General features: G+C 39.1%; 1 protein-coding gene and 1 long non-coding RNA gene across 9 annotated transcripts in view; one reads left to right on the top strand and one right to left on the bottom strand.

The window, feature by feature from the left end:
* Nucleotides 1–18,961, top strand: part of LOC139767314 (solute carrier family 15 member 1) — a 141,309-nt gene extending 122,348 nt beyond the window's left edge. For all 8 annotated transcript variants that reach the window (XM_071696613.1, XM_071696631.1, XM_071696620.1 and 5 more), the window contains 4 exons: nucleotides 6,743–6,875; nucleotides 11,266–11,394; nucleotides 15,025–15,132; nucleotides 18,555–18,961. In XM_071696613.1, the coding sequence (XP_071552714.1) occupies nucleotides 6,743–6,875; nucleotides 11,266–11,394; nucleotides 15,025–15,132; nucleotides 18,555–18,731 (547 nt within the window). In that variant the 3' untranslated portion in view covers nucleotides 18,732–18,961. The remainder of the gene's footprint in view (nucleotides 1–6,742; nucleotides 6,876–11,265; nucleotides 11,395–15,024; nucleotides 15,133–18,554) is intronic.
* LOC139767381 (uncharacterized) overlaps nucleotides 1–27,679 on the bottom strand; it is a 332,929-nt gene that overhangs the window by 289,120 nt on the left and 16,130 nt on the right. The gene's annotated exons all lie outside the window — the stretch shown is intronic.

Genomic DNA, 27,679 nt, shown 5'->3' with positions numbered 1-27,679 from the left:
TGAAAGGAGGGTGACCGAAAGTTTAGATGGAATTGCAGTAAATGTAGGAATGCAGTCATGTGTTAGAGTTGTAATGTGTTTAGAGAAAGACAGTTACAGGTGGTAGAATTTTCAGTTGGATATAAGGCTGTTGAGATATAAGAATAAAAAGAGAAATGCATGATGGATGGATGAGATTAGAAATGCTGTGGAAGAGAAGAAAAAGTAAACGAGGAAGGAAGAATATAAGATGTGGAGGCTTAATGTTAAGAAGGTGACAGAGAAAGCAAAGACAGAGTAGATCAAGAGTTTAAAAATAAAGTTGTTAACATTTTAGGGAAAATAAGAAATCATACTGGAAGAAGGTGAAAAAGGAAAGAGGTGGATGTAAGAGTGGAAATGTTAATGTGAGAATTAAGGAAGGGGAGTTCCTGAATCAAAAGAAGGAAGTGAAAGGAAGATATATAAGAGTATTTTGAAAAATCTATAAATTTAGGAGCAGTTATTACATGCATGGGTATGGAGGATGTAAGGAAGAGGATACAAGTGCAAAGGCTGTAGCAAGAAGGGGAGTAAAAATGGTAATAATGTGGATGAAGGTAGGAAAGGCACCTAGAGTGGATAGGATTACAGCTGAATTGTTGGAGAAATTGTGATAGACTGGATGCATTTAATATGTAATTAGCGTGGAAACAGAAGCTTGTGCCTGAAGTTCAGGTGAAAGCTACTATTGCAATTTTATTTGGAGGGAAAGGTGCCGAGAATGTATGTAGCAATTATAGGGGTACAAGTCTGTTAAATATACCAGGAAAAGATTATGCAAGAGTGTTGATTGATGAAGTGATGGAAAGAACTAATTGCAGAATAAGTGAGGAGCAAGGGGGTTTTAGGAAAGGTAGGGGATGTCTGGGTCAGATTTTTTTTGGTGAATATGACCATGGAAAAGTATCTAGGAAAAGGTAAGAAACTGTATGTAACTTTTATGGATCTGGAGAAAGCATATGACAGAGTTAAGTGGAATGCTTTATGGGATGTGTTAAGGATATATGGGGTGGTGGGACAACTGCTGGATGGTCTGATAGCCTCCTAAAGGTAGCAAATGCATATGTGAGTGGATGGAGAGGTGAGCAAAAGTTCCAATATATATGTGGGTGTGAGGTAGGGCTGTGTGACTTCACCATGGCTTTTTAATAAATATATGGATGGGGGACAAGAGAGGTGAAAGTAAAACTTGGGTAAGTGGGTGCAGAGATGGAGTGTGGCAGTAAGGTATGGTGGCTAGTGACAAGCTTATTTGCACGTGATACTGCGTTGTTTGCCGAGAATGAAGAGGAGTTGCAGAAGGTAGTTGGGGTCTTTTGTGATGTGTGTAAGCATAGGCAATTGAAGGTAAAATATGAGTAACAGTAAAGAAATGGTGTCTGAAAAGAAACAGGGCAAAAGTGTAGATTTTGCAAATCCCTATAGAATGAAAGAAGAAAGTGTATTAAACTGTTATAGATATGGGAGTGAAAGACTGGAAGAGGTGAGAAAATTTAAATATTTAGGGAGCTATCTTGAGTAAGTCTGATGATATGAAAGTAGAGATAAGGGAGAGTCATACAGGGCAGAAGAATCATTGGGTTGCTTAACTGAATAGAATAATAGAGTAACAAATTTACGTTTGGAAGTGAAGAAAGGTTTTAGTGACAGCAGTCTCTCCAAGCCTGACCTATGCAGGCAAAACATGGACATGGAATGAATCACAGATCAAGAACCCAGGTTGTGAAGACGAGCTTTTTGAGAGGAGGATGTGGTATGACTAGACGGAATGAAGAAAGAAATGAAGGTGTGTATGAGGGAAGTGGTATGGCAAGGAATGCAAAGGGAATGAATTGTGGAGTGGTAGAATGGGTGAAACATAATACTTTGAGGTGTTTTGGAAATGTGAAGAGAATGCAAGATCAGGATTTAAAAGGAGTGTATACGATGGAACAGTTGAAGAATTTGGCGTGAGAGGAAAACTGCCTGTGAAGTGGAGAGTGTGGAAACGTACTTTAGGGACAGAAATGGTGGAAGAATGTATGGAATAGTGTGTGATAGGGATGCGTGTAAGGACAGGAATAAGTGGAATCTCTTTAGCCATGGCCACCCCCTTGATGGGAGCTCCTGAAGGGTATATGCATTGGAGATGTAGGTAGATAGATAGATGGTAGAAATTTCAGGAAGTTCTTATTTATACCTTGCATATATCTCTAACTTGGTGGCATAACTCCAGATAAACAGTGAATGATGTGTTTAGTAAAAGAGATTCTGCCATACAATTGAACATGAAAAGGATTCAGGAGTTTAAGTGGTGGATCAGTTTACATTTATGCCAACCATCATATTACCTAAAGGACTAAAAATACTACAGCTCTTTTTTGAGAAGTATGAGTCTAAGCCTGAATATAAGGAAATAGGATTTGTACTGGTAGTTGGACTTTAGATCAACCACTGCTGGAATTCTTTTCCCAGGAGTGAGGAGATCCCTTTGGCCAGGAAGAATTGTTTTATGAAGAAAGTGATTCATTTCAGTTTGACTTTTGCTGAAAGGATACTATTTGGCATGATCTCACGAAGCAATATCTTGTAGGTCCATGCTGAAAGATGAAGAGTGTTCTAATAGGACTTATATTATAGCCTTTAGAGTTATCATTTTGAGTGATGTTGGTTTTGATGTTTAGAGCAGAAAGGTTGAGACTTTTATTCTATTATGTTTACTGAACCAGGGATAGGTTTGATAGATTTGTGTAAGATTTGATCTTTTATATAATCACTGAGTAGGGGTTTAATTGAGAATCAGTCATCCTCTAATTTTCTGTCCAGGAATTGCAAAAACACTTTGGTCTTCCTGTACTGTTATTCTCCGAGTCCACTGAGATGGATTTTCTGTAGTTATATTGTGTGAAATTCCATGCTCCCCTGAGGGCTGGCAATGATTTTGGACACCTCTTCCATGGAATGACTTGATTTGTCATAAAAGGGATGACACCTCTGTGACTACTCACCCAAGTGGTTGAGAAGATTCAATGACAAAGCAATATAAAGAATCTTATTGTTAATTATTGGAAAAGTTTTTTCTTCTGTATTAATTCTAGATCACAAGGGAAAAAATATGGTGAAAAGGGGTAGGTCTCCATTAAAGTCTTCATCTAGGATTTTTAGGGATCAAAGTAGCTTCATAGCGACACTTCACAGTTTTAAAACTTATCCATTTGTAAAACCTTCTTTATCAATATTTTAGTGCTTCTTCCACCTTGCACTCTAGCATTGGGAACGAACAAACAGCGGCCTTATTAGGACGCATTCAGTCCCCAGCTGTCATGCATTATGTACTGAAACCAGATTCTACCACACACAACCATGCTCCACAGACTATTCCATAGTTTACCTAAACCGCATCATATGCTCTTGTTTGGCCTGTTGATAACAGGTTGTTCTCCCAGTCATACCTCTCACCTTCCTTTGCTCCATTCTTCCATCTCCATTTTTTTTACCCCTTGCATTGCTCCCTTCATTACTGACACATAAATCCTCTCAGTCAGTCTGATTTTCTTCATCTCCTCTGATTAAACAATTTCAGCACATCCTGGTCTGTTTTTTCAGTCAAACTGTGCTTATTACCACATCTCTCTCATACTGTCATTCCTTACATGAGCAACCTTCCTCATACCACATATCCTTAGATATTTCATTTCCACCACATTCACTTTCTTCCTTTCTTTTGCATTTGAGAGAATCCCTGCATCAGCAAGGTAGTGCCAACAACAGATGAAAACTAGCTCACATCCATTCTCTAGCTGTCATGTGTAATGCACCAGAACACAGCCCCCTTTCCACAACCAGGACACACAGACCTTTCCATGGTTTTCCCCATCTGCTTCATATGCCCAGGTTCAGTCCATTGATAAGACATTACCCCCTGCATACTGCATCACTCCATTTCACTCTGTCCCATGCTCACCTTTCTTCCTCCTGCACGTTCACGCAACTTCCAAAATACTCAAAATCTTTTTCACTCCAATTTGTTCTCCCCTCTTCTCCCTATCCTCTTCACATGTTTCACATATATCCTCTTTGTCACTCTCTCCTCACTCATTCCATATTTCCAAACCATTTCACCACACCTTTAGCTCTCTCAACTATAATCTTATTACCACCCTCTCTTTTGCCTTTTCAGCCATCTCAACTACAATCTTCTTACTTACCACCCTCTCTTACTGTATTAGTACTTAATCAACCTTCTTTTCACCACATTTTGTCCCCAAGCACTTCATTTCTAAAGCATGTACATTCTTATCTATAGCCCATGCCTCACATCCAAACAGCATTGGTGAGACTACTGTACCTTCAAACATACCAATTTCGCCCTTCTAGGTAGCAACCTATCTTTCTGCACATTCTTCATTGCTCTTAAAACCTTTGTCCACTCTTCCACCACATGACCTGCCTCCATTTCCACAGTTCCATTTGCTACTCCATTCCTTCAAGTTTCCTTCCTTCAAATTCACATCCCAACTATCATGTCTCTCCGCACTGCTAAACCTAATAATCTTTTTATTCACATTTATTCTCATCTTTCCCCTTTTATACATTGTTCCAAACTGCAATTTCTCACTTGAATGTGCCCCCAAAGCCGTGTCATCAGCAAATAGATGAATTACTTCCCAGATCCCTCACCCCATACAAACTGCTTACCTGTCCCTCTCTGCAAGACCCATGCATTTATCCATCGCACCATCCAATCCATAAACAAATTAAACACCCATGGTGGAATCACACATCCTTGTTGCTGACTCACCCTCACCTGGAACCATTTGCGCTCCTCTCAACCTACTCATACAAATTCCCTACTCTCTTGATAAAAACTCAATAGTTTTTAATAGGTTTCCCCCTACACCACATATTTGTAACTCCTTTCACAAAGCATTTCCATTAATGCTACCATATGCATTCTCCAGATCCTTAATTGCCTCATACAACTACTTCTGTTTCTCTAAGTATTTCTTACACTCATTCTTGAAATTAAAGACTTGATCCATACATCATCTGCCACTTCTGAAACCACATTGTTCCTCCCAAGTCTCATACTCTGTGCATACCACCAGTCTCAATCACCACTCTCCTATACAACTTGCCATGTACGTTCAACAAGTTTATACCTCTGTAATTCACTTACCCTTGTTCCCCTTGCCTTTATACAGTGGCACTATACATGCATTCTGTCAGTCCTTAGTCACATCAGCAAGATCCATACGTACACTAAAAATCTTAACCAGTCAACAACACTGTTATCCCCTTTTTTTAAGAAATTCAACTGTAATACCCTCCACTCCAGCCACATTATTACATTTCATTTTATGCAAGGCTTTCACCACCTCTTCTCATTTTACCAAACCATGTGCTATGACTTACTTCGTATACTTCCATTACCCGAACATCACATATCTGCCACACATATCATCAAACAGTCCTTTAAAATATTCACTCCATCTACTCTTCACACATGAATTAATGAAAAAACTATTTTCTTAAATATATGACAATTATACAAGAGAAATTACTGAATTTCTATTACTGTAACATAACTTATCTATAATTTTCTTTGATGATTTAGAGGTGTCTATGATGCATATTTTTTCTAGTTATGTTGTTAGGTTTTTAGTAATATCTGTGAATAAGTAGTAGTCATACATTGGCTGGGAATTTAAATGAGGGCAAAAAATGATCTAAAGCCACAAATGTAGCTTGGCACAATGCACTGCATCCAACTACAAAGGTTGCTGAGTGCAGTGAAAGTGTTAAACTGCTGCAAAAATTACAAAAAAACAATGCTAAACATAGAGATTGAATAATAATTTCATGTATGGTAGCTGGTAATAAACATGTTGACACGAGAAAAACACTTGGTGAATGCAAGCGACTTTTGTTGTTCAGCCTGCTGTGAGTGATAGTATGTAATCACATGCCTGTGACCCGACAGGAATAACCAAATAAGATTGTTAGGAGCCTCATAGTAGTACCCTGTGGTATGCACAACACACAAGCCTGTCTTTGGATAGGTGGGTTTAGCCCTAAGGAAAAGCCAGATATGCTTATCTGGCCTTGAATTTTGAGTGTTGGACTCTTTATGCTCATAGGTCAGCTCATGCAGTGAACAGGTGAAAAGCTCTTTCTCTACTGAGAATGGAACATTTTGGATGGAGAGAGACACTTATGATAATATGAGTAAAGAGGCTTGTATACCCCCCTCTGCTGGAACGTAATTCCCAATTACTTCCTCTTCTATGCATAGGATAGGTCGCAGTCTGCATCCCAATACCCTTATATCTCCACAACACCAGCTTTTTCCTCTGCAGCCTTCCCTGTTCCTTGGCATATGTAGCAAGCTAACACCCTACCCCAATCACAGGGCTTGTAATGTCAAGCTTTGAAAATTATTTTTGACTGCATGTTTAAGTACTTTTGTGCTTCAACAGGAGTAAGCTGTTAGATTTACCATCCCACATGCCTCTATTTCTCACACTTTCAGTTGGTCAGATGAGAGTTGGTTTAGCTTTTACCTAAGCATGTGTAAGGAGCTTTATTTTTAGTGTTTCTCCATATGGTTCATAACTATCATCCACATCCTTAACTGTCTAGATATGCACAGTGAAAGTTCATACAGCTTCCTCCCAGTAGAGCACAAGAAAATGGGGCATATACTCATAGCAAAAATAAACTTTTTCTCTCAACTTTTCAGTTATGAGGTGTTCATGCCAGTGTCTATAGATACTTACGCAGATGAAGCTTCTGGTACTTTTGATGTGAAACTTGGTGGTGTCTACAACTTCTTCGTGCAGAAATCTCTTGACGATGATGCTGGCAATGAAACGGTAATTGTAGCATGTTACTGTATGTGTCTGTGCCTCAAAATTGTTGTGGATATGTTACTATGTGGATTTCCTTACTTTTTTTGTAAAAGATGGACATCAGATGTTTCATTCTCGTTGGTTTTAGATTTTACATTTACAAAAGTTCATGAATGGTATGAAGCACCCAGCCATATCAATCCTGACAAGAAGTAAAATTCAATTACTTTTCACCTCTGGAAGAACTGCTGTGAGTGAGTTCCAGGACAGCTAAAAAGAATCCATGTTACAGGGAGCATTTTTCATATCATCGGTAGTTTGGAACATAATGCTTGCATATGATATGTTGCTGATTATTATATAACATGAGGTGCTCCATGTTGTAGCAGTTACCGTTCCTGACCATGATGCATTCAAAGACTGCCCAGGGTCGAGTGCATACAGTTGAATCGTGTTTTGGCTGTCAGTCCACAGTCAACCTATCTGTTCATCCACCCTTAAGAGTTGGTTGATAAAATTGGTACCTGGCTCAAGCAGGGAAATAATGCATATGACTGAGAGATGTATAAAAGAAAGAGGCAGGAGGTCAAGAGAAGGGTGCAAGAGGTGAAAAAGAGGGCAAATGAGAGTTGGGGTGAGAGAGTATCATTAGATTTTAGGGAGGATAAAAAGATGTTTTGGAAGGAGGTAAATACAGTGCATAAGACAAGGGAACAAATGGAAACATCAGTGAAGGGGGCTAATGGGGAGGAGATAACAAGTAGTGGTGATGTGAGGAGATGGAGTAAGTATTTTGAAGGTTTGTTGAATGTGTTTGATGATAGAGTGGCAGATATAGGGTGTTTTAGTCGAGGTGGTGTGCCAAGTGAGAGGGTTAGAGAGAATGATTTGGTAAACAGAGAAGAGGTAGTAAAAGCTTTGCGGTAGATGAAAGCCGGCAAGGCAGCGGGTTTGGATGGCACTGCAGTGGAATTTCTTATAAAAGGGGGTGACTGTGTTGTTGACTGGATGGTAAGGATATTTAACGTATGTATTACTCATGGTGAGGTGCCTGAGGATTGGGGGAATGCATGCATAGTGCCATTGTACATAGGCAAAGGGGATAAAAGTGAGTGCTCAAATTACAGAGGTATAAGTTTGTTGAGTATTCCTAGGAAATTATATGGGAGGGTATTGATTGAGAGTGTGAAAGCATGTACAGAGCATCAGATTGGGGAAGAGCAGTGTGGTTTCAGAAGTGGTAGAGGATGTGTGGATCAGGTGTTTGCTTTGAAGAATGTATGCGAGAAATTTTTAGAGAAACATAAGAATTTGTATGTAGCATTTATGGATCTGGAGAAGACATATGATAGAGTTGAGAGAGATGCTCTGTAGAAGGTACTAAGAATATATGGTGTTGGAAGAAAGTTGCTATAAGCAGTGAAAAGTTTTTATCGAGGATGTAAGGCATGTGTACGAGTAGGAAGAGAGGAAAATTATTGGTTCTCAGTGAACGTCGGTTTGCAGCAGGGGTGTGTGATGTCTCCATAGTTGTTTAATTTGTTTATAGATGGGGTTGTTAGGGGGGTGAAGACAAGAGTTTTAGAGAGAGGGGCAAGTATGCAGTCTGTTGTGGATGAGAGGGCTTGGGAAGCAAGTCAATTGATGTTCACTGATGATACAACACTAGTGGCAAATTTGGGTGAGAAACTGCAGAAGCTGGTGACTGAGTTTGGTAAAGTGTGTGAAAGAAGAAAGCTGAGAGTAAATTTGAATAAGAGCAAGGTGATTAGGTACAGTAGAGTTGGGGGACAAGTTAACTGGGAGGTAAGTTTGAATGGACAAAAACTGGAGGAAGTGAAGTGTTTTAGATATCTGGGAGTGGATTTGGCAGCGGATGGAACCATGGAAGTGGAAGCAAGTCACAGGGTGGGGGAGGGGGCGAATGTTCTGGGAGCATTGGAAAATGTGTGGAAGGCGAGAACATTATCTTGGAAAGCAAAAATGGGTATGTTTGAAGGAATAGTGGTACCAATAATGTTATATGGTTGCAAGGCGTGGGCTATAGATAGAGTTGTGCAGGGGAGGGTTGATATGTTGGAAATGAGATGTTTGAGGACAATATGTGGTGCGAGGTGTTTTGATCGAGTAAGTAATAATGGGGTAAGAGAAATGTGTGGTAATAAAAAGAGTGTGGTTGAGAGAGCAGAAGAGGGTGTTTTGAAATGGTTTGGTCACATGGAGAGAATGAGAGAGGAAAGATTGACAAAGGATATATGTGTCAGAGGTGGAGGGAACGAGGAGAAGTGGGAGACCAAATTGGAGGTGGAAATATGGAGTGAAAAAGATTTTTAGTGTTCAGGGCCTGAACATGCAGGAGGGTGAAAGGCATGCAAGGAATAGAGTGAATTGGAACGATGTGATATACCAGGGTCAACGAGCTGTCAGTGGATTAAACCAGGGCATGTGAAGCATTTGGGGTAAAGCATGGAAAGGTGTGTGATGCCTGGATGTGGAAAGGGAGCTTTTTATTACCACACATCTCTCTTACCCTTTCATTACTTACTTGATCAAACCACCTAACACCACATATTGTCTCCAAACATTTCCTTTCCAACACATACATCCTCCTCCGCACAACCCTATCTATAGCCCAGATATCTAAAACACTTCTCTTCCTCCAGTTTTTCTCCATTCAAACTTGCCTCCTTATTAACTTGTCCCTATCTTCTTTCACACACTTTACCAAACTCAGTCACCAAACTCTGCAGTTTCTTATCCGAATCAGCCACCAGCGCTGTATCGTCAGCGAACAACAACTAACTCACTTCCCAAGCCCTCTCATCTACAACAGACTGCATACTTGCCCCTCTCCAAAATTCTTGCATTCACCTCCCTAACCACTCCATCCATAAATAAATTAAACAACCATGGAGAAAAATGCACGAGTGTTACTTAAGAGAAGGAGTGGGGTATGTACGAAACAAAGGGGCATGAGACCAAGAGGAAGGTGCAGAAGCTGGAAAAGAAGGCAGATGACAGTTGGGGTAAGCAAGGATCAGCAAACTTAAAGGAGAATAAGAACATGTGTTGGAGGGAGGTTATTATTGTGAGAAATATAAGAGAAAAAAAGGGAACATCACTAAGGAGAGCAAATGGGGAAATGTTGCATGTAGAGATGAGGTGAAGAGGAGATGGAGTATTTTAAAGGAATGTTGAATATTTTTAATAACACGATGGCAGCTGTTGGTTGTTTGGGTTGGGGAGGTATGCAAAGTGAGAGAATTATGGGGTGAAAAGAGGGGTTGTAAAAGCCTTCCATAAAGTGAAAAGTGGCAAGGCAGCTGGAGTATATGATAATGCATATAAATATCTCAAGAAAGAAAGGAATATGTTGCTGATTGGTCAGGATTTTCAATGAGCATTGATTGCAGTGAGGTGCCTGAGGACTGGCAGAATGCATGCATAGTGCCACTGTATAAAAGCCAGGGGTGGGAACAAAGGTGAGTGCTGGAATTACAGCATGTATAAGTCTAATGAGCGATGCATAGAGCAACAAAATGCGGAAGAACATTGTAATTTCAGGAGTGGTAGAGGATAAAAGAATCAGGCGTTTGATTTGAAGAATGTGTGTGAGAAACTGAAAAAAAAAAAAAACAGGATATATATATGTGCAGCAATTAAAAGTAGTGAGGAGTTTTTATCAAGAGATTAAGGAATGGTGTGAGTAGGGTGAATGGCTTTAGGTGAAGGTGGGTCTATAGCAAGAGTGGATGATGTCATCATAGCTTTTAATCCGTTTATGGGTAAGGTGGTGGGGGAGATGAATACAAAGGTCTTGGAGAGAGGAGCAGGTATACAGTCTGTTCGGGTTGGGGGGGCTCATTTCTATTGAGTGGGTTGATATCACCATTACTGTGAAGGTTTGAAGATGGGCTAGACATCAACAAGCAGCTGCTGCCAGGTGGAGAAAGATAGCACTTCCCCGTTGGGTAGACAATGTTAGAAGATCCCATCCCCTTAGATTACTTAGATACCTTTCACTGCTTACTGGACATCACCTTAAAGAGGAAAGGTTTTTCAGACTTCAAGACCTAGACAGAGAGAAAATGTTTTTTAAATTTCAAGATCTACATAGTTAGTCTTAAAATAATACACTGCATTTACTATGAAATCTAGTGAGATATCAGTCAGTTACCTTAGTAGCATTCCTCAAAATGTAGCTCAGTTAGACAAGACTTCAACATCAGATGACTGTGCTCACAGAATATAAGACTTTGTGCTTCTTGAACATTATCCTGAAAGTCTAATGGTATGGGAATTGAGAATTCATGAATTTGATGCCAGTAAATGCATGAAAGTCAGATTTTTTGAATAAGGATAAATTTCTAACCTTGTTATTTCATGTTCTTCACTGATTATCCTCCCTTTACAGTCAGTGAAGTTATATGAAGTTACCCCGGCAAACTCAGTGCATATGTTGTGGCTGATCCCTCAGTACTTCATCATCACAGTCTCAGAGGTTATGTTCTCTATCACTGGCCTCGAGTTCTCCTTCACGCAGGTAAGCCTTAAGTTGTTTGAAGTAAGAAAAAGATGTCTTTCACAATGGGTTCAATAGCTCATCCACTTCTTTAATTTCTCTCTTATCAATCTGTATGAATTTTTCTTATTTCATTAGCCATGAATCATGGGGCATGTCTTAATTTTGTAGAAATATCACATTTTCTCAGGGGACACGATAACAAAACTCTCAGTTAAGGATATGCAGGTGCAAGCCCATTCCCAGATGAAGATAGTGGGGCTGTGCTTGCTGTATACTCAGTAGGGTGGATCGTTTTTACACCTTTTTTGATATTCACTTGGGGGTAGTGCAGAAAAGTTGTGGATCCATGAGGAAAAATTCCACAAAAAATATGGGTTCTCCAAGTCAGATTTTGGCAGAGCCATTCTACTTCGCAGGGTTGTTCTTATGTACCCATCTCTACTTTTTTAGCCATACACTTTAGTTGATGCATCTGTAATCAATTTCATATGGCATTCTACTGCCTGTGTGGGACATGGCATAGTGAAATAATCATTTTCAATGGGAATGCCACTCTTGATGATGTTCAAGATTGTCTCATCTTCGATATTCATTGTTAAATGAGGTTTTGTGATATCAATATTGTGCCAGTCAGTCATCTCATAATATTCCTTTGCATTGAAATCAATGACAGGAACTTTAAAAGGTTTGCCACTATTTTGTTCTAGAAGTGGCATTACTTCATTTTTAGGGCCTGTATTTACAGCAGTGCCATTGCACCCAATTGCTCTGATATATTAGATCAACTTCTGATGAAATAAGAAAACCTTGCATTTCTTTTGCAATATCACTACCATTACTGGAATTCGAAGTAACATGGGTGATGAATTTTGATCCTGGCTCTTGTAGAAGACAAACATGCTCTTCATTTATGTTCCTTTTTTAATTTGCTGCCTTTCTGCTCTATGACAATAGTTTTATCCTTGTACCCATCAAAGTACCGCACTGTTGACTTTCACTGCGTGCATTTTGCCTTTCATGGCAAATTTTGTTTCTGTCATTTAAATTGTTATTGTCACCTATATTCTGCAGTAGCTTCTGCTGCCTTGTGGTTACCTTCAGCCTTCAAATCAAGTTCTTGCCTCTCCTTCCCTATACTAGTCTTAGAGGACTGAATTGACTACCTTCCTGCTCTATCTTCTACCTTCCTCATAAGCCTGTTTTTTTCATGCATATTTAAATGATGTTCTCTTAGGAAATATGGGGTGTTTAAATATCCCACTGACTCATTGTACCATTAGTAGCTCATGGGTCTCTTCCATTGCCAGGAAAACATGGGAAAAAATTCTTGTCCTCTTATTACCCCTACAACCATCATTGTAAGTTCTTGTTTTTCCACCTAAAGGTCATTTATACATGGTAACCCTGTGAAAATCCTTGGAACACTTATGATATATATGAGTTGCTGAGCAAAATTAAAAAGAATAACATGAAATGTGAAGAAATGAATGACAAGAGTGATTTTAGCAGTATCATGGAAGGAAGGAGGCTTGCAAAAGGTGTCTCCACTGAAATCACACTCATTAGGGAAATTACTTAACAACTGACCCCAACTTTCTCTTTATGTAAACCAGGGGATGACTGAGGAATTTGGCAGGAGATAATAGGTAAATAACTAAAATATTTCCAAAAAATTATAGTGGATATATTCCCTGCACCACCTGGCCACTTGATGTATTTGCACTTTTGTAGTTTGAAAGGTGTGACAATTCTTCATGTATTCATTTTATTCACTACCAATATAGTGCCTCTCTATGAAAATAGAAATGTATTCATTATAGAGGAACTTCCCTTCTTTATCCTCCCAACACTTGTCAGCCAGTCTCTGTCACACTAGTTGGTGTGAAAAGAGTAATATCTACATTCAAGTTCTTTACCATTATCAGTGTGCTTGTGTATGAAATAATAGTAGTCAGAAAAGAAGACCAATAGAAAGAATTTAATTTCTATATCTTCCTGTATTATCAAAAGCTGTCAAATGCTAGGCACAACCCTTCCGGGCATTTACTTTTTAGTGGACCAGTCCAACACAAAAATAATAATTTCCTGTTGTAACTTCTGAATGATATAACGTCCATCTCTCATTTTTGCTGTGTTGGAATTTGCAGACCATAACTGCCATTCAACCCTTAATATGTCAGGCACGATCAAGAAATCCATCATAGTGTGCACAAAAAGTCAAAATCTTTTCCTCTGTGTAGTGATAGATTAGTAATCAAAAGTAACAGAAAATACAGTGAAAGTTATAGTACTACCCTTGTATTAACCAGCTCCAAAACACTGACAAGTTTTTATGTTCATTCACCCTTTTCTCCATCTTTCTTATACTACTTGCTCTTATTTATGTTTGTATCACGTGATGGAGTTCAAATCATGTTACTATGGCTTGATGGGACTGACAAGAGGGGTTTACTGGGAAGGGTCATGTGGCCTTGCCATACATTGAGCTCAACATAGAAGGCTACCCTTAGATAGAAAGAGAGATTACACTTGCAGGTGCTATATGTCATATACTATAGCTATAGGGCTATTCTTCAGGATTTTTTTTTTCAAATTTGATGCTCCATTTATTTATTTTCCATTAGTTTTCAGCAATCATCTTTCAGAAAAATTCTGCTGTATTACTACATTATTATTAGGGGTCTAAATTATTATCAAGGATTAAAGTTTAAGCCTCATCAGTACCCTCTGGGGGTTGTATGCTTCATCACAGCATGTTATCTAAATTTGAATTATATCTTTTCATATTTTTTTGGTTTAATTACCATTACTGCTGTTTAACCTACATCACTGATGTTTATACATCCACAGAATATACAAAAAACAAAGTGTCCATATATAACATCACTGACATTGAAAGGAATTTCTCAGCTTATATTGCACCCTTCATCCATAAAAAAAAAAAAGAGAAATTCTAGTGTAGCTGAAGAGGGTATCACAGCCTCATAAAGGTATTTGGCCTGTGATAGAGTATAGAACAGTTACAATACATATTAAATACCTCATGGACTATTCTTTTTTCTCTCTGAATCCCTATTTTCTTGTAAGCTTCATAAGTCTTAATTTTGGTAAAACTCATGATCATAAAAGCTATACAAGGGACATCTCCCTGGCCAGGACTGTCTTGTTTATCTATGACATTACTACCAAACATTCTTCCTTTGTATTTTCTAGGTTATATACAGTCTTCTTTAATTCTTATCTTGGCATTCAATGCAACACAAGTATATAAATTCTCTTGTGATAAAGAAATATCTTTCAATGCAACAAAAGGCTTTAAGAAAGAGGAGGAATGTTTCAACTTTGATAAATTCAAACATAAGGCTACAAAGATATGTTACATTAATATATGAGTTAAAAATATCAGTGACCCTAAAATGCTGTCCCTTTCTCAGTTAGAGGATATCAATTAATAGGTTACCCTTTTAATGACCATAATGACAAATTTAGAGTGACTGCAAAAGTGAATACATTTTTTAGGGCCACATGTAGAGGTTGGATAGGGTGTGATGAAAATAATATGTTTGTTTATATCAAGGTAATTCTACTTTGTATATCATCTACCTCCTGATCCTAAAGTCTGCTGATAATCTGATATTTGCCCTACAGGCCCCAAGTAGCATGAAGTCTGTTCTGCAAGCTGCATGGCTACTTACTGTGTCCTTTGGTAACTTGATAGTTGTCATCATTGCAGAGGCAAAGTTCTTTAAAAGACAAGTGAGTTGAAATGGTGTACAGTAATTAGATATCAAGGAATGATATTCCTATAATTACTTCTCTTTGTTTCTAACAAGGGCTTCTTAGGTGTCTAATCTTTTCATCTTAACACTTTTATCTTAAAAGCACTTATATTTTTCAATACTTACTACACATAGTTTCTCAAAGTTTTTTAATACTCACTACATATTGTTCCTTTATCCCTGGGGATAGGGGGAGAAAGAATACTTCCCACGTATTCCCTGCGTGTTGTAGAAGGCAACTAAAAGGGAAGGGAGCAGTGGGCTGGAAATCCTTCCCTCTCGTTTTTTTTTTTTTTTTTTTTTTTTAATTTTCCAAGGAAGGCACAGAGAAGGGGGCTGGGTGAGGATGTTTCCTCAGAGGCCCAGTCCTCTGTTCTTAACGCTACCTCGCTGACGCGGGAAATGGCAAATAGTATGAAAGAAAGAAGACATTGTTCCTTAGTAATTAAATTATGGCAGATGCTCACTGCTTTGTTGTACATGAAGTATTCTGTATTCCTTTTTTTTTTAAGTGACTTGCATGGCATGCAGGCAAAAGGTAAAACATGCCCCAATCAAAGACCATTCCAATTGAAAAAATTACGAAAAGTAAAGTAGAATCTAATTCGGGATTTACAGGTGCTTACACCTTGCTCTCAAAAGTAGAAAGATTGTAGGAAGGAGAGATGAAAGATAGAAGAGAATTCCAGTTTAGCTATTCCAGAGAAGTGGTTGCCATAATTGTCAGTTCTCATATAGCTGGTTTCCAAAGAAAAACTGTGGGAAGGAGTAGGTATTCATATGCCTTGGATCCATGCCTGGGGATGGGAACACCTGCAGAGACCTAACAAGAACGGTGACCAAATCATTGAAGGAGAGAAAGCAGCAACCTTTCAGTATACAAATGGGATGATTGAGGGGAGGTGATGCCAAGAGAATCAATTAAATGAAAAGCTTTTGATTCCACTCTGGTTAGCAGAGATGTGGAGGAAAAATTACCTGATATGTGATCAGTATTCTATACTAAGATGAGTAAAACCCCTGTAGATATGGAACAGCTGCTCCAAAGAAAAACATTTTTGGCACATATAAGACCAATAATTTTTGTGGAGAAGACTTTTTGATGTTATGTGGGGTTTCCAAGATAGAGTTTAACATATGGACTTCATCCACTCATGGTTACATTGCAAGTGAAGTCACATTCTGGCAAATCTGTATCATTGGGAATACCCGTGATCTCATTCTCGTAGAGTATTGTCTATCTATCAATACCTCTGATGCCCATTACCTCCAGGAACTCCTATCATGGGGATGGCTGCAGCAAAAGAGTCTACAGTTATGTCTCTCCTTACAAGCTTCCTTCACATACACCAACCCATGCATTCCTCCCCATTTCTCTCTTTCCAGTATTCCTCAATCCTATTTCCCATGTCGTAGATGGTATTGTCATTCGTAAGAAATTCTTGCATGGCATGCAGGCAAAAGGTAAAACATGCCCCAATCAAAGACCATTCCAATGGAATGTAAGGCATGTGTACATGTATGAAGAGAGGAAAGTGATTGGTTCTCAGTGAATGTATGTTTGCGGCAGGGGTGTGTGATGTCTCCATGGTTGTTTAAATTGTTTATGGATGGGGTTGTTAGGGAGGTGAATGCAAGAGTTTTGGAAAGAGGGGCAAGTACGCATTCTGTTGGGGATGAGAGAGCTTGGGAAGTGAGTCAGTTGTTGTTCGCTGATGATACAGCGCTGGTGGCTGATTCATGTGAGAAACTGCAGAAGCTGGTAACTGAGTTTGGTAAAGTGTGTGAAAGAAGAAAGTTAAGAGTAAATGTGAATAAGAGCAATGTTATTAGGTACAATAGGATTGAGGGTCAAGTCAATTGGGAGGTAAGTTTGAATGGAGAAAAACTGGAGAAAGTAGTGTTTTAGATATCTGGGAGTGGATCTGGCAGCGGATGGAACCATGGAAGCGGAAGTGAATCATAGGGTGGGGGAGGGGGCGAAAATCCTGGGAGCTTTGAAGAATGTGTGGAAGTCGAGAACATTATCTCTGAAAGCAAAAATGGGTATGTTTGAAGGAATAGTGGTTCCAACAATGTTGTATGGTTGCGAGGCGTGGGCTATGGATAGAGTTGTGCGCAGGAGGGTGGATGTGGTGGAAATGAGATGTTTGAGGACAATATGTGGTGTGATGTGGTTTGATCGAGTAAGTAATGTAAGGGTAAGAGAGATGTATGGAAATAAAAAGAGCGTGGTTGAGAGAGCAGAAGAGGGTGTTTTGAAATGGTTTGGGCACATGGAGAGAATGAGTGAGGAAAGATTGACCAAGAGGATATATGTGTCAGAGGTGGAGGGAACGAGGAGAAGTGGGAGACCAAAATGGAGGTGGAAAGATGGAGTGAAAAAGATTTTGAGTGATCGGGGCCTGAACATGCAGGAGGGTGAAAGGCGGGCTAGGAATAGAGTGAATTGGATTGATGTTGTATACCGGGGTCGACATGCTGTCAGTGGATTGAATCAGGGCATGTGAAGCGTCTGGGGTATACCATGGAAAGTTCTGTGGGGCCTGGATGTGGAAAGGGAGCCGTGGTTTTGGGCATTATTACATGACAGCTAGAGACTGAGTGTGAACGAATGGGGCCTTTGTTTTCTTTTCCTAGCACTACCTCGCACACATGAGGGGGGAGGGGGATGTTATTCCATGTGTGACGAGGTGGCGATGGGAATAAATAAAGGCAGACAGTATGAATTATGTACATGTGTATATATGTATATGTCTGTGTGTGTATATATATATGTACATTGAGATGTATAGGTATGTATATTTGCGTGTGTGGACGTGTATGTTTATACACGTGTATGGGGGTGGGTTGGGCCATTTCTTTCATCTGTTTCCTTGCGCTACCTCGCAAATGCGAAAGACAGCGACAAAGCAAAATAATTAAATAAAAAATAAGAAATTCTTATTCTCATTGTGTATTGAAGTGCTTTGTGTATAACTGGTTCTTGTATTGTAAATATGTCACAACACTTACAGAGTATTTGAAATGCTCTTGTGATCCACAAATAGATGCTATGATAATCTGTAGATAACCGGTATGGTCAGGATAAATACTTTGTATAAGTATGTATACATACCATAGCTGTCTTGAGGCTATCATAACAATTATTTGTAACCACTAAGTGGATCACAAGACCATTTCAAACAGTAAATTGTATTACTTTATTTCTTCTAAAGAATTTGTTTTGTGTATACTTAAGCTGTTTATATTAGTTTGGAGAAAAACCTGTTCATTTGCTTCCTCACAGCCCCAGCATTTACTGTCAATCATTAATCACTGTTTTGAATGTTAATTTTTAATCACCCATGCTATAAATTATTAGAAATGAAGCATCCTAAAAAGAAATTCTCTTTACAGGCATTGGAGTTCTTCTTATTTGCTGTCCTCATGTTTGTTGACATGATTGTGTTTGCTGTACTTGCAGCGAGTTATAAATATGTTGATGAGATAGCAGAGGACAATCGTCTTAGAGGAGTTGATTCTGAAAAACAAGGAAAGGTGAACGAGGGTTACTCAGATGAGACAAAATTCTGATGAAAAAGAACTATGTATTAAAGCATGTAATTGTTGGAAATATGCAAAATTAGTGTATGGTTTTGTAAGCCAGCTTCATGATGTTAATAGTTTGTTTAAAATGCTATATTATTGTTGATTTGTGGTGTAAACTGTTTCATAAAATGAATTATGTTATATGTCACGTAAGAAAGTTTTGTTTGTATGACTGAAATTGAGAGTTCAAATAATAATTGAAACATTATTTGAGTTCCCAGTGTTTTCATTTTACAATAACAAACATTGTTCGAGTTCCAAGTGTTTTCATTTTACACGAAGAAAACACTGATGTTTGTTTCCTACATTTCACTGGGTTTTCCTTTATGAAATTCAAAGACTTTACATCACATTTGGCTTATTTTGCTTTTATCTCTGATTCCTTTATTACAGTTTGCTGTCTTTACAAACATACCTAATTTTTTGCCCTTGTATTTTATATACTTGCTAAACCACCCATCATTCCTTTTACATATTTTCATTATATAATGTGAATGAATGGCAACTATGTCTCTTATGTGATAGCCAAACTAACTTGGAGACTTCTTAAGGAGTAAATGTTTTGGACATTTTCATTAGGTTTTCAGCGCAAGAAACAGAATGTGAAATATTTCAGGAAGATTCTTCATGTATCCTCCTCCTTTGTTAGAAGAAGGCATGATATGAACTTTGTTATCACGTCTTCAACACTTGGAGATAGTCAGCTAGTCAGCAGGTGAAATGGTTAAGGACGATTCATGTATCATTCTCCTTTGTTAGGAGAAGACATGATATAAAGAATCATTATGTCTTCAGCACTTGATGATAATCAGTTGGTGAAGTGTTTAAGATTCATGTAACATCCTGCTTAATCAGAAGGCATGATTTTGTAACACATTGAAAATAATTTCTTCCTAGTAAACTGCAGGATGTTAAGTAGAATAATCCTAGTCATTTGTTCACTATCATATATAGAGATACCACAATAATTTTGAGTGCTTGGTGCCTGAACATACAGGTGAAAGGCATGCACAGAATATGGTGCAATAGAACAATGTGGTAACAGGGAGAGATGTAATGTCAGTGGACTGAACCAAGACATACGAAGCTCCCAGAGGGAAACCACATAAAGGTCTGTGGGGCCTCGTTGTGGATAGGGACCTATGATTTCTATGAATTACACATAAAAGCTAGAAAATGGATGTAAGCAAATTATGCCCTTTTTTATCTGTTCCTGACGATACCTCAATAGCAATAGGTAATGGTGAACAAGCATGGACGAAAGCAGGTAAAGAGAAATCTTAGTTTTTCATTTAATTTTCACATACCTACATTTCAGCTCTTATGATTTTCCATCATATTTTTTCATGTTTAGTTTTCTTTTTATCACCTCCAAAGGAGGACAGTTCACAAAATACAGCCTTTCTTGCTACTAGCAGCCAGCAGGCAGACTCTCTTGATCACACAGAACACCAGTTGGACTCCCCCCATGAACTCCCTGCATGTTGGCATGATTACATCAAGTGAATTCCCTGGTCAGAAGGACCACCCCATGAACTCCCTGAATGTTGGCATAGTTATATCCAGTGAATTCCTTGGTCAGGAGGACCACCAAGCAAATGCAGAAGACACTCATCCTGGTCTAACTTTAGCCGAGACAATGGAACTGGCAGAGATGATGGACCTGCCACTCTAAAAAGTGCTTTACGAGAAAGCTTCAGATTCTAAACATGGACTTCGAAATTCTGTAAACGTGTTGCAGCAGCAGAAGGGTGGTAACTAGCTGTCATGAATGAGAAATATTTTAGGATGGAAGTAAATAGTGTGAGTAAAGCAAGAGAAAAAAAATGGAAGTGATAGTGAAGGGTGCAGATCAGGAAGTGGTAACAAGCAAAGAGGTGAAAAAGAGATAAAGTGAACATTTTGAAAGACTGTATAATATGTTTGATGTCGGACAGTAGATGTGATGTGCTTAGGGTGAAGATGCATATGGAGTATGAAAGTCCTGCAAATTGGTTTAATGAAAAGAAAGGAGATAATGGAAGGCTAACATAAGGTGAAGCAAGCAGGAGGGGATGAAGTTGCAGTTTATTTTCTTGCGATATGAGTCGAAGGTGTTACTGACTGGTTAGTCTGGCTGTTCATTGTTTGTATGGCCCAAGACAAGGTTAACAAAAGTGAATATTTAATTTATGGTGGTATAAGTTCAATGAGAATAGAAGAATGTATAAGAGAATGGTGACTGAATGGGTGGTGGTATGCAGAAAACATCTAATTGGGAAAGAGCAATATATCATCAGAGTTAGAGGATATGTATTCTGGGTCTTTGATTTGAAGAATTTGTGACAAAAATACTCAGAAAAGGGGTATAGTTGTATGTCATATTAATGGATCTGAAGAAAGCATATGATAGAGCTGAAAGAAGGACCTTGTGAAAGGCCAAGGATAATGCAACTGCATAATTCTATTTCACTTGACAATTTTTTTTGTTTTAATTGTGTTTTCACTATGTTAACTTTAGAATACAGTGCTATACACTACAAAGATTTACTGTAGACATACAGTGCTATACTCTATAAAAATGTACTACTTTCTCTGGTTTGAAAATTATGCCTTTAAATATTTCAGTTGGATCCATTTTTCAAAAGAATTTAATGAATTCCAACAAAAACTTACAAAAATGTAATCTTAAATATATTTTTTAAACTGCATATAATCATTAGCTCAGTGAAATACAATCCCTTATACATTCAGTTAAAGGTATCCCACATTCATTTGTATCCGAGAGGCCTTCTCATTCAACATGGTTCTCAAGCAGAATCTTTTCCAGCACTGATCAACATACTTTCTTGTGCATGAAAAGAAGCCATGAATAGCCATGATAGCAATGAATAGCACAGTTGTAAAAGTATTCTGATTTTTCATCTGTCTGTGTACAAAAGCTTTTAATCTATTTGTACTAAACAGAGCATGGCTTTTATTGTTTTGAAAGAGTAAGATGCCCAGAATTCAGCAGATACTCATGAGGGATGATATTATCATATATCATACTGTATTGTTGTAAAGAAATTTTACCATTTTGGTGTGCTATTGACTTTTCCTGCCTTCTGCCAGTGCACAACAAAATAGCATTTTATCTTTGAGAAAAGGTGTACATAAAATTTATAATTTTTTCTCTAAAGAATCGAGTTCATCTTTTCTAGTTTTGTTAAAATACTTTATATGCTGAATAGGCTAATCCTATGTAAAAGAGTAAATAAACATATATTTTGTAACTTTTTATACAATCATGAGCAAAATAATTATCAAAATATTTAGTTTTCATCTAATTTAACAGTTAAGCATTGGTACGTTTGAAAAAATATAATATTTAGCACACTGGCTAATCCTACGTAAAGGCAGCATGGGTGCTATGGTCAGTGGTGGGTACTACAAACTTAGCAAGTCCCTAAAAGAACAAAGCCACCCATCATCATAGGTAGCATGCAACTGAGGCCTCTAGGAGGCTCTAGTGACTCATCCTTGGGGGGGGGGTGCCCTTTGGTCTCCAAACATAGCCTAAAATACACACAGAATTCAACTCGTGGCTGGAAATTATATGTAGACTGGCTTTCATAGCACCCTGCTACATTGCAGTAGACTGACATCCATAATACTAATAGAATTAAAATAATTATTATCTTAAAAAACACAAACATCACAACACTTTATGACCTGTTGTCCCAATCAGTAGGCATGACCAGTTTCTTGAGAGCTGTAAGAGCCTCATAAGGATAAATGGGACTTCTTGAATAGGTAGTAACTACGTATAACTTTTCCTTTCATATCTGATCACTGTTTTCCACATAAGCAAGACAGCACCAGGAAAAGAACAAGAAAGGTTGCATTCACCCACATCCACTCCCTAACTGTCATGTGTAAAGCACAGAAACCACAGCTCCCTATTCACAACCAGACACATTTCTAAGATTTACCCTGACCACTTCACATGCCCTAGTTCAGTCCAATGAGAGCATGTCAATCCCTGTATACCATATTGTTCCAATGCACTCTATCTAATGTGCACCTTTCACCATCCTGCATGTTCAAGCCCCAATCACTCAAAATCTTTTTCACTTCATCCTTCCAATGCCAGTTTGGTCTCCTTCTTCTTGTTACTTCCACTTCTGACACATATATCCTCTGTTAACCTCTCCTCACTCATTCTTTCCAGATGTCCAAACCATTTTAGCACTATCTTATCCTCTCTATTAATCTCTCCTCACTCATTCTTTCCGTATCTACAGCTCTCTTAACAATACCTTTTTATTAACCACACCACTCTCTTACCCTTTTATTACTTACTTTATCAGTCCACATCACAACACAAACTGTTCTAAAACATTTCCCTTCCAAGACATCTACCTTCCTTTCCATGCTTCATATCCATAACACTGTTGGGACTACTATGCTTTCAAAACACTGTTGGGACTACTGTGCCTTCAAACATACCCGTTTATACCCCACCAGATAATGGCCTACCTTTTTCCACACATTCTTCAGTGCTCTCAGAACTTCCATCCCCTCTCCCACCCTGTGACTCACTTCCATGGTTCCTTTCCCTGCCAAGTCCACTCCAAGGTATCTATAACACTCCATGTTCCTTCAAACGCACATCCCAACTAACCTGTCCCTCAACCCTTCCACCTTTTGCATACTCTTCAGAACTGTCACCAGCTTCTACTTACTACTTCTATCTATTGTTCCTACCACTTTGCCAAAAGACAGAGCTAGCTCATAGCACTCATTGCTGGAAAATCTACAGTTATGAAGAATAAGCTGTGTGATTTGAGTGTCTTCCAAGTGTTTTGCATGACAAGAAGTGATTGTATGCTTGTGGACGGAACACCAGTAGTCCACATGTGGGTGAGGCAGAAAGAAAAGACAGCTACTTAGGTCAAAGGAATACAGCACTGAAGTGTTGGCACACTAAGCAATTGTCACTAAGCCTCCTGACAGTCAGACTGGTAGTAATGACAGTATTCCCCCTGGTCACTGGCCGCCTATCAACTATTATATATACAAGATGTTTCTATTATCAAACTGTATACATGATACAATATTCTTTATGGCTAGAAATTCAATTCAATTCAAGGTCAGAAAGTATAAATAATAAAACAAAAATAATGAAATATAACAGTAACAAAAAAAAAAAATATAAAGAATCATCTATTTCATTAAGAAGCTTTATCACAGAGGAGTTACAGCATCTTTAGATGGTTAAACAGAACAATGCTATTCAGTACAAATGATTTCCTGAATCTATTGGTGCACTGTATAGACAGAGACAGTCTCTTTCTGACCTTAGAAACACAGTATTGGTGGAGGATGGGTTGCATCTTGCATGATCTCCACCTGCTTCACTGCATATTCGTGATACAGCATATCTAATGGTGTTTGCACCCAATTTCCGAGCTTTCTTAACAATTTTCTCAAGTTTATCATATTTCTACTGTTTAGCTTGCCATACCATGCGGTAACTGAAAAACAAAATTGATTCTATAGTGGACCTATAAAAAAAGTTAAGTATTCTGCTATCTATATTTATCTATTTATTCATTTTGCTTTGTCGCTGTCTCCCGCGTTAGCGAGGTAGCGCAAGGAAACAGACGAAAGAATGGCCCAACCCACCCACATACACATGTATATACATACATTTCCACCCATGCACAATATACATACCTACACATCTCAATGTACACATATATATACACACACAGACATATACATATACACACATGTACATAATTCATACTGTCTGCCTTTATTTGTTCCCATCGCCACCCCGCCACACATGGAATAACAACCCCCTCCCCCCTCATGTGTGCGAGGTAGCGCTAGGAAAAACACCAAAGGCCCCATTCGTTCACACTCAGTCTCTAGCTGTCATGTAATAATGCACCGAAAACCGCAGCTCCCTTTCCACATCCAGGCCCCACACACTTTGCATGGTTTACCCCAGACGCTTCACATGCCCTGGTTCAATCCATTGACAGCACGTCGACCCCGGTATACCACATCGTTCCAATTCACTCTATTCCATGCACGCCTTTCACCCTCCTGCATGTTCAGGCCCCGATCACTCAAAATCTTTTTCACTCCATCTTTCCACCTCCAATTTGGTCTCCCACTTCTCCTCGTTCCCTCCACCTCTGACACATATATCCTCTTGGTCAATCTTTCCCCACTCATTCTCTCCATGTGACCAAACCATTTCAAAACACCCTCTTCTGCTCTCTCAACCACACTTTTTATTTCCACGCATCTCTCTTACCCTTACATTACTTACTCGATCAAACCACCTCACACCACATATTGTCCTCAAACATCTCATTTCCAGCACATCCACCCTCCTACGTACAACTCTATCCATAGCCCCCGCCTTGCAACCATACAACATTGTTGGAACCACTATTCCTTCAAACTTACCCATTTTTGCTTTCCGAGATAATGTTCTCGACTTCCAAACATTCTTCAAGGCTCCCAGAATTTTCGCCCCCTCCCCCACCCTATGATTCACTTCCGCTTCCATGGTTCCATCCGCTGCCAGATCCACTCCCAGATATCTAAAACACCACTTCCTCCAGCTTTTCTCCATTCAAATTTACCTCCCAATTTACTTGACCCTCAACCCTACTGTACCTAATAACCTCGCTCTTATTCACATTTACTCTTAACTTTCTTCTTTCACACACTTTACCAAACTCAGTCACCAGCTTCTGCAGTTTCTTACATGAATCAGCCACCAGCGCTGTATCATCAGCAAACAACAACTGACTCACTTCCCAAGCTCTCTCATCCACAACAGACTGCATACTTGCCCCTCTTTCCAAAACTCTTGCATTCACCTCCCTAACAACCCCATCCATAAACAAATTAAACAACCATGGAGACATCACACACCCCTGCCGCAAACCTACATTCACTGAGAACCAATCACTTTCCTCTCTTCCTACACGAACACATGCCTTACATCCTCGATAAAAACTTTTCACTGCTTCTAACAACTTGCCTCCCACACCATATATTCTTAATACCTTCCACAGAGCATCTCTATCAACTCTACCATAAGCCTTCTCCAGATCCATAAATGCTACATACAAATCCATTTGTTTTTCTAAGTATTTCTCGCATACATTCTTCAAAGCAAACACCTGATCCACACATCCTCTACCACTTCTGAAACCACACTGCTCTTCCCTAATCTGACGCTCTGTACATGCCTTCACCCTCTCAATCAATACCCTCCCATATAATTTACCAGGAATACTCAACAAACTTATACCTCTGTAATTTGAGCACTCACTCTTATCCCCTTTGCCTTTGTACAGTGGCACTAAGCAAGCATTCCGCCCATCCTCAGGCACCTCACCATGAATCATACATACATTAAATAACCTTACCAACTAGTCAACAATACAGTCACCCCCTTTTTTAATAAATTCCACTGCAATGCCATCCAAACCTGCTGCTTTGCCGGCTTTCATCTTCCGTAAAGCTTTTACTACCTCTTCTCTATTTACCAAATCATTTTCCCTAGCCCTCTCACTTTGCACACCACCTCGACCAAGACACCCCACATCTGCCGCTCTATCATCAAACACATTCAACAAACCTTCAAAATACTCACTCCATCTCCTTTAATCACCACTACTTGTTATCACCTCCCCATTTGCCCCCTTCATTGAAGTTCCCATTTGCTCCCTTGTCTTATGTACTTTATTTACCTCCTTCCAAAACATCTTTTTATTCTCCCTGAAATTTAATGATACTCTGTCACCCCAACTCTCATTTGCCCTCTTTTTCACCTCTTGCACCTTTCTCTTAACCTCCTGCCTCTTTCTTTTATACCTCTCCCACTCATTTGCATTTTTTCCCTGCAAAAATCGTTCAAATGCCTCTCTCTTCTCTTTCATTAATAATCTTACTTCTTCATTCCACCACTCATTACCTTTTCTAATCAACCCACCTCCCACGCTTCTCATGCCACAAGCATCTTTTGCGCAAGCCATCACTGCTTCCCTAAATACATCCCATTCCTCCCCCCACTCCCCTTACCTCCTTTGTTCTCACCTTTTTCCATTCTGTACTCAGTCTCTCCTGATACCTCCTCATACAAGTCTCCTTCCCAAGCTCACTTACTCTCACTACTCTCTTCACCCCAACATTCTCTCTTCTTTTCTGAAAACCCCCACAAATCTTCACCTTTGCTTCCACAAGATAATGATCAGACATCCCTCCAGTTGCACCTCTCAGCACATTAACATCCAAAAGTCTCTCTTTCGTGCATCTATCAATTAACACGTAATCCAATAACGCTCTCTGGCCATCTCTCCTACTTACATACGTATACTTATGTATATCTCGCTTTTTAAACCAGGTATTCCCAATCATCAGTCCTTTTTCAGCACATAAATCTACAAGCTCTTCACCATTTCCATTTACAACACTGAACACCCCATGTATACCAATTATTCCCTCAACTGCCACATTACTCACCTCTGCTGTCTATATGTAGTCCATTTAAGATATGCACAAAGGACAATCTTTGATACATTTCTTATCCACCATATCAGTATTTGCACCACCTGCAGCCGGGGTGTGATGTCTCCATGGTTGCTTAATAAGTTTATGGATGGGGTGTTTAGGGAGGTAAATGCAAGAATTTTGGAGAAAGGGTCGAGTATGCAGTAGGTTGAGTATAAGGAGGCCTGGGAAGTGTGCCAGTTGTTGTTCACCGATGATACAGCTCTAGTGGCTGATTCGAGAGAGAAACTGCAAAAGTTGGTGACTGAGTTTGGAAAAGCAAGTGCATATTCACTCTTGCTTGCCTTCATCCATTCGCAGCACCACCCCATCACACAGGAAACAGCATCGCCACCCGGTGTCGGCGAGGTAGCACCAGGAAAACAGAC

The sequence above is a fragment of the Panulirus ornatus genome, chromosome 4 (assembly GCF_036320965.1).
Source record: "Panulirus ornatus isolate Po-2019 chromosome 4, ASM3632096v1, whole genome shotgun sequence".
Taxonomy (NCBI): domain Eukaryota; kingdom Metazoa; phylum Arthropoda; class Malacostraca; order Decapoda; family Palinuridae; genus Panulirus; species Panulirus ornatus.
This window is presented reverse-complemented; position numbering and strand designations above follow the sequence as displayed.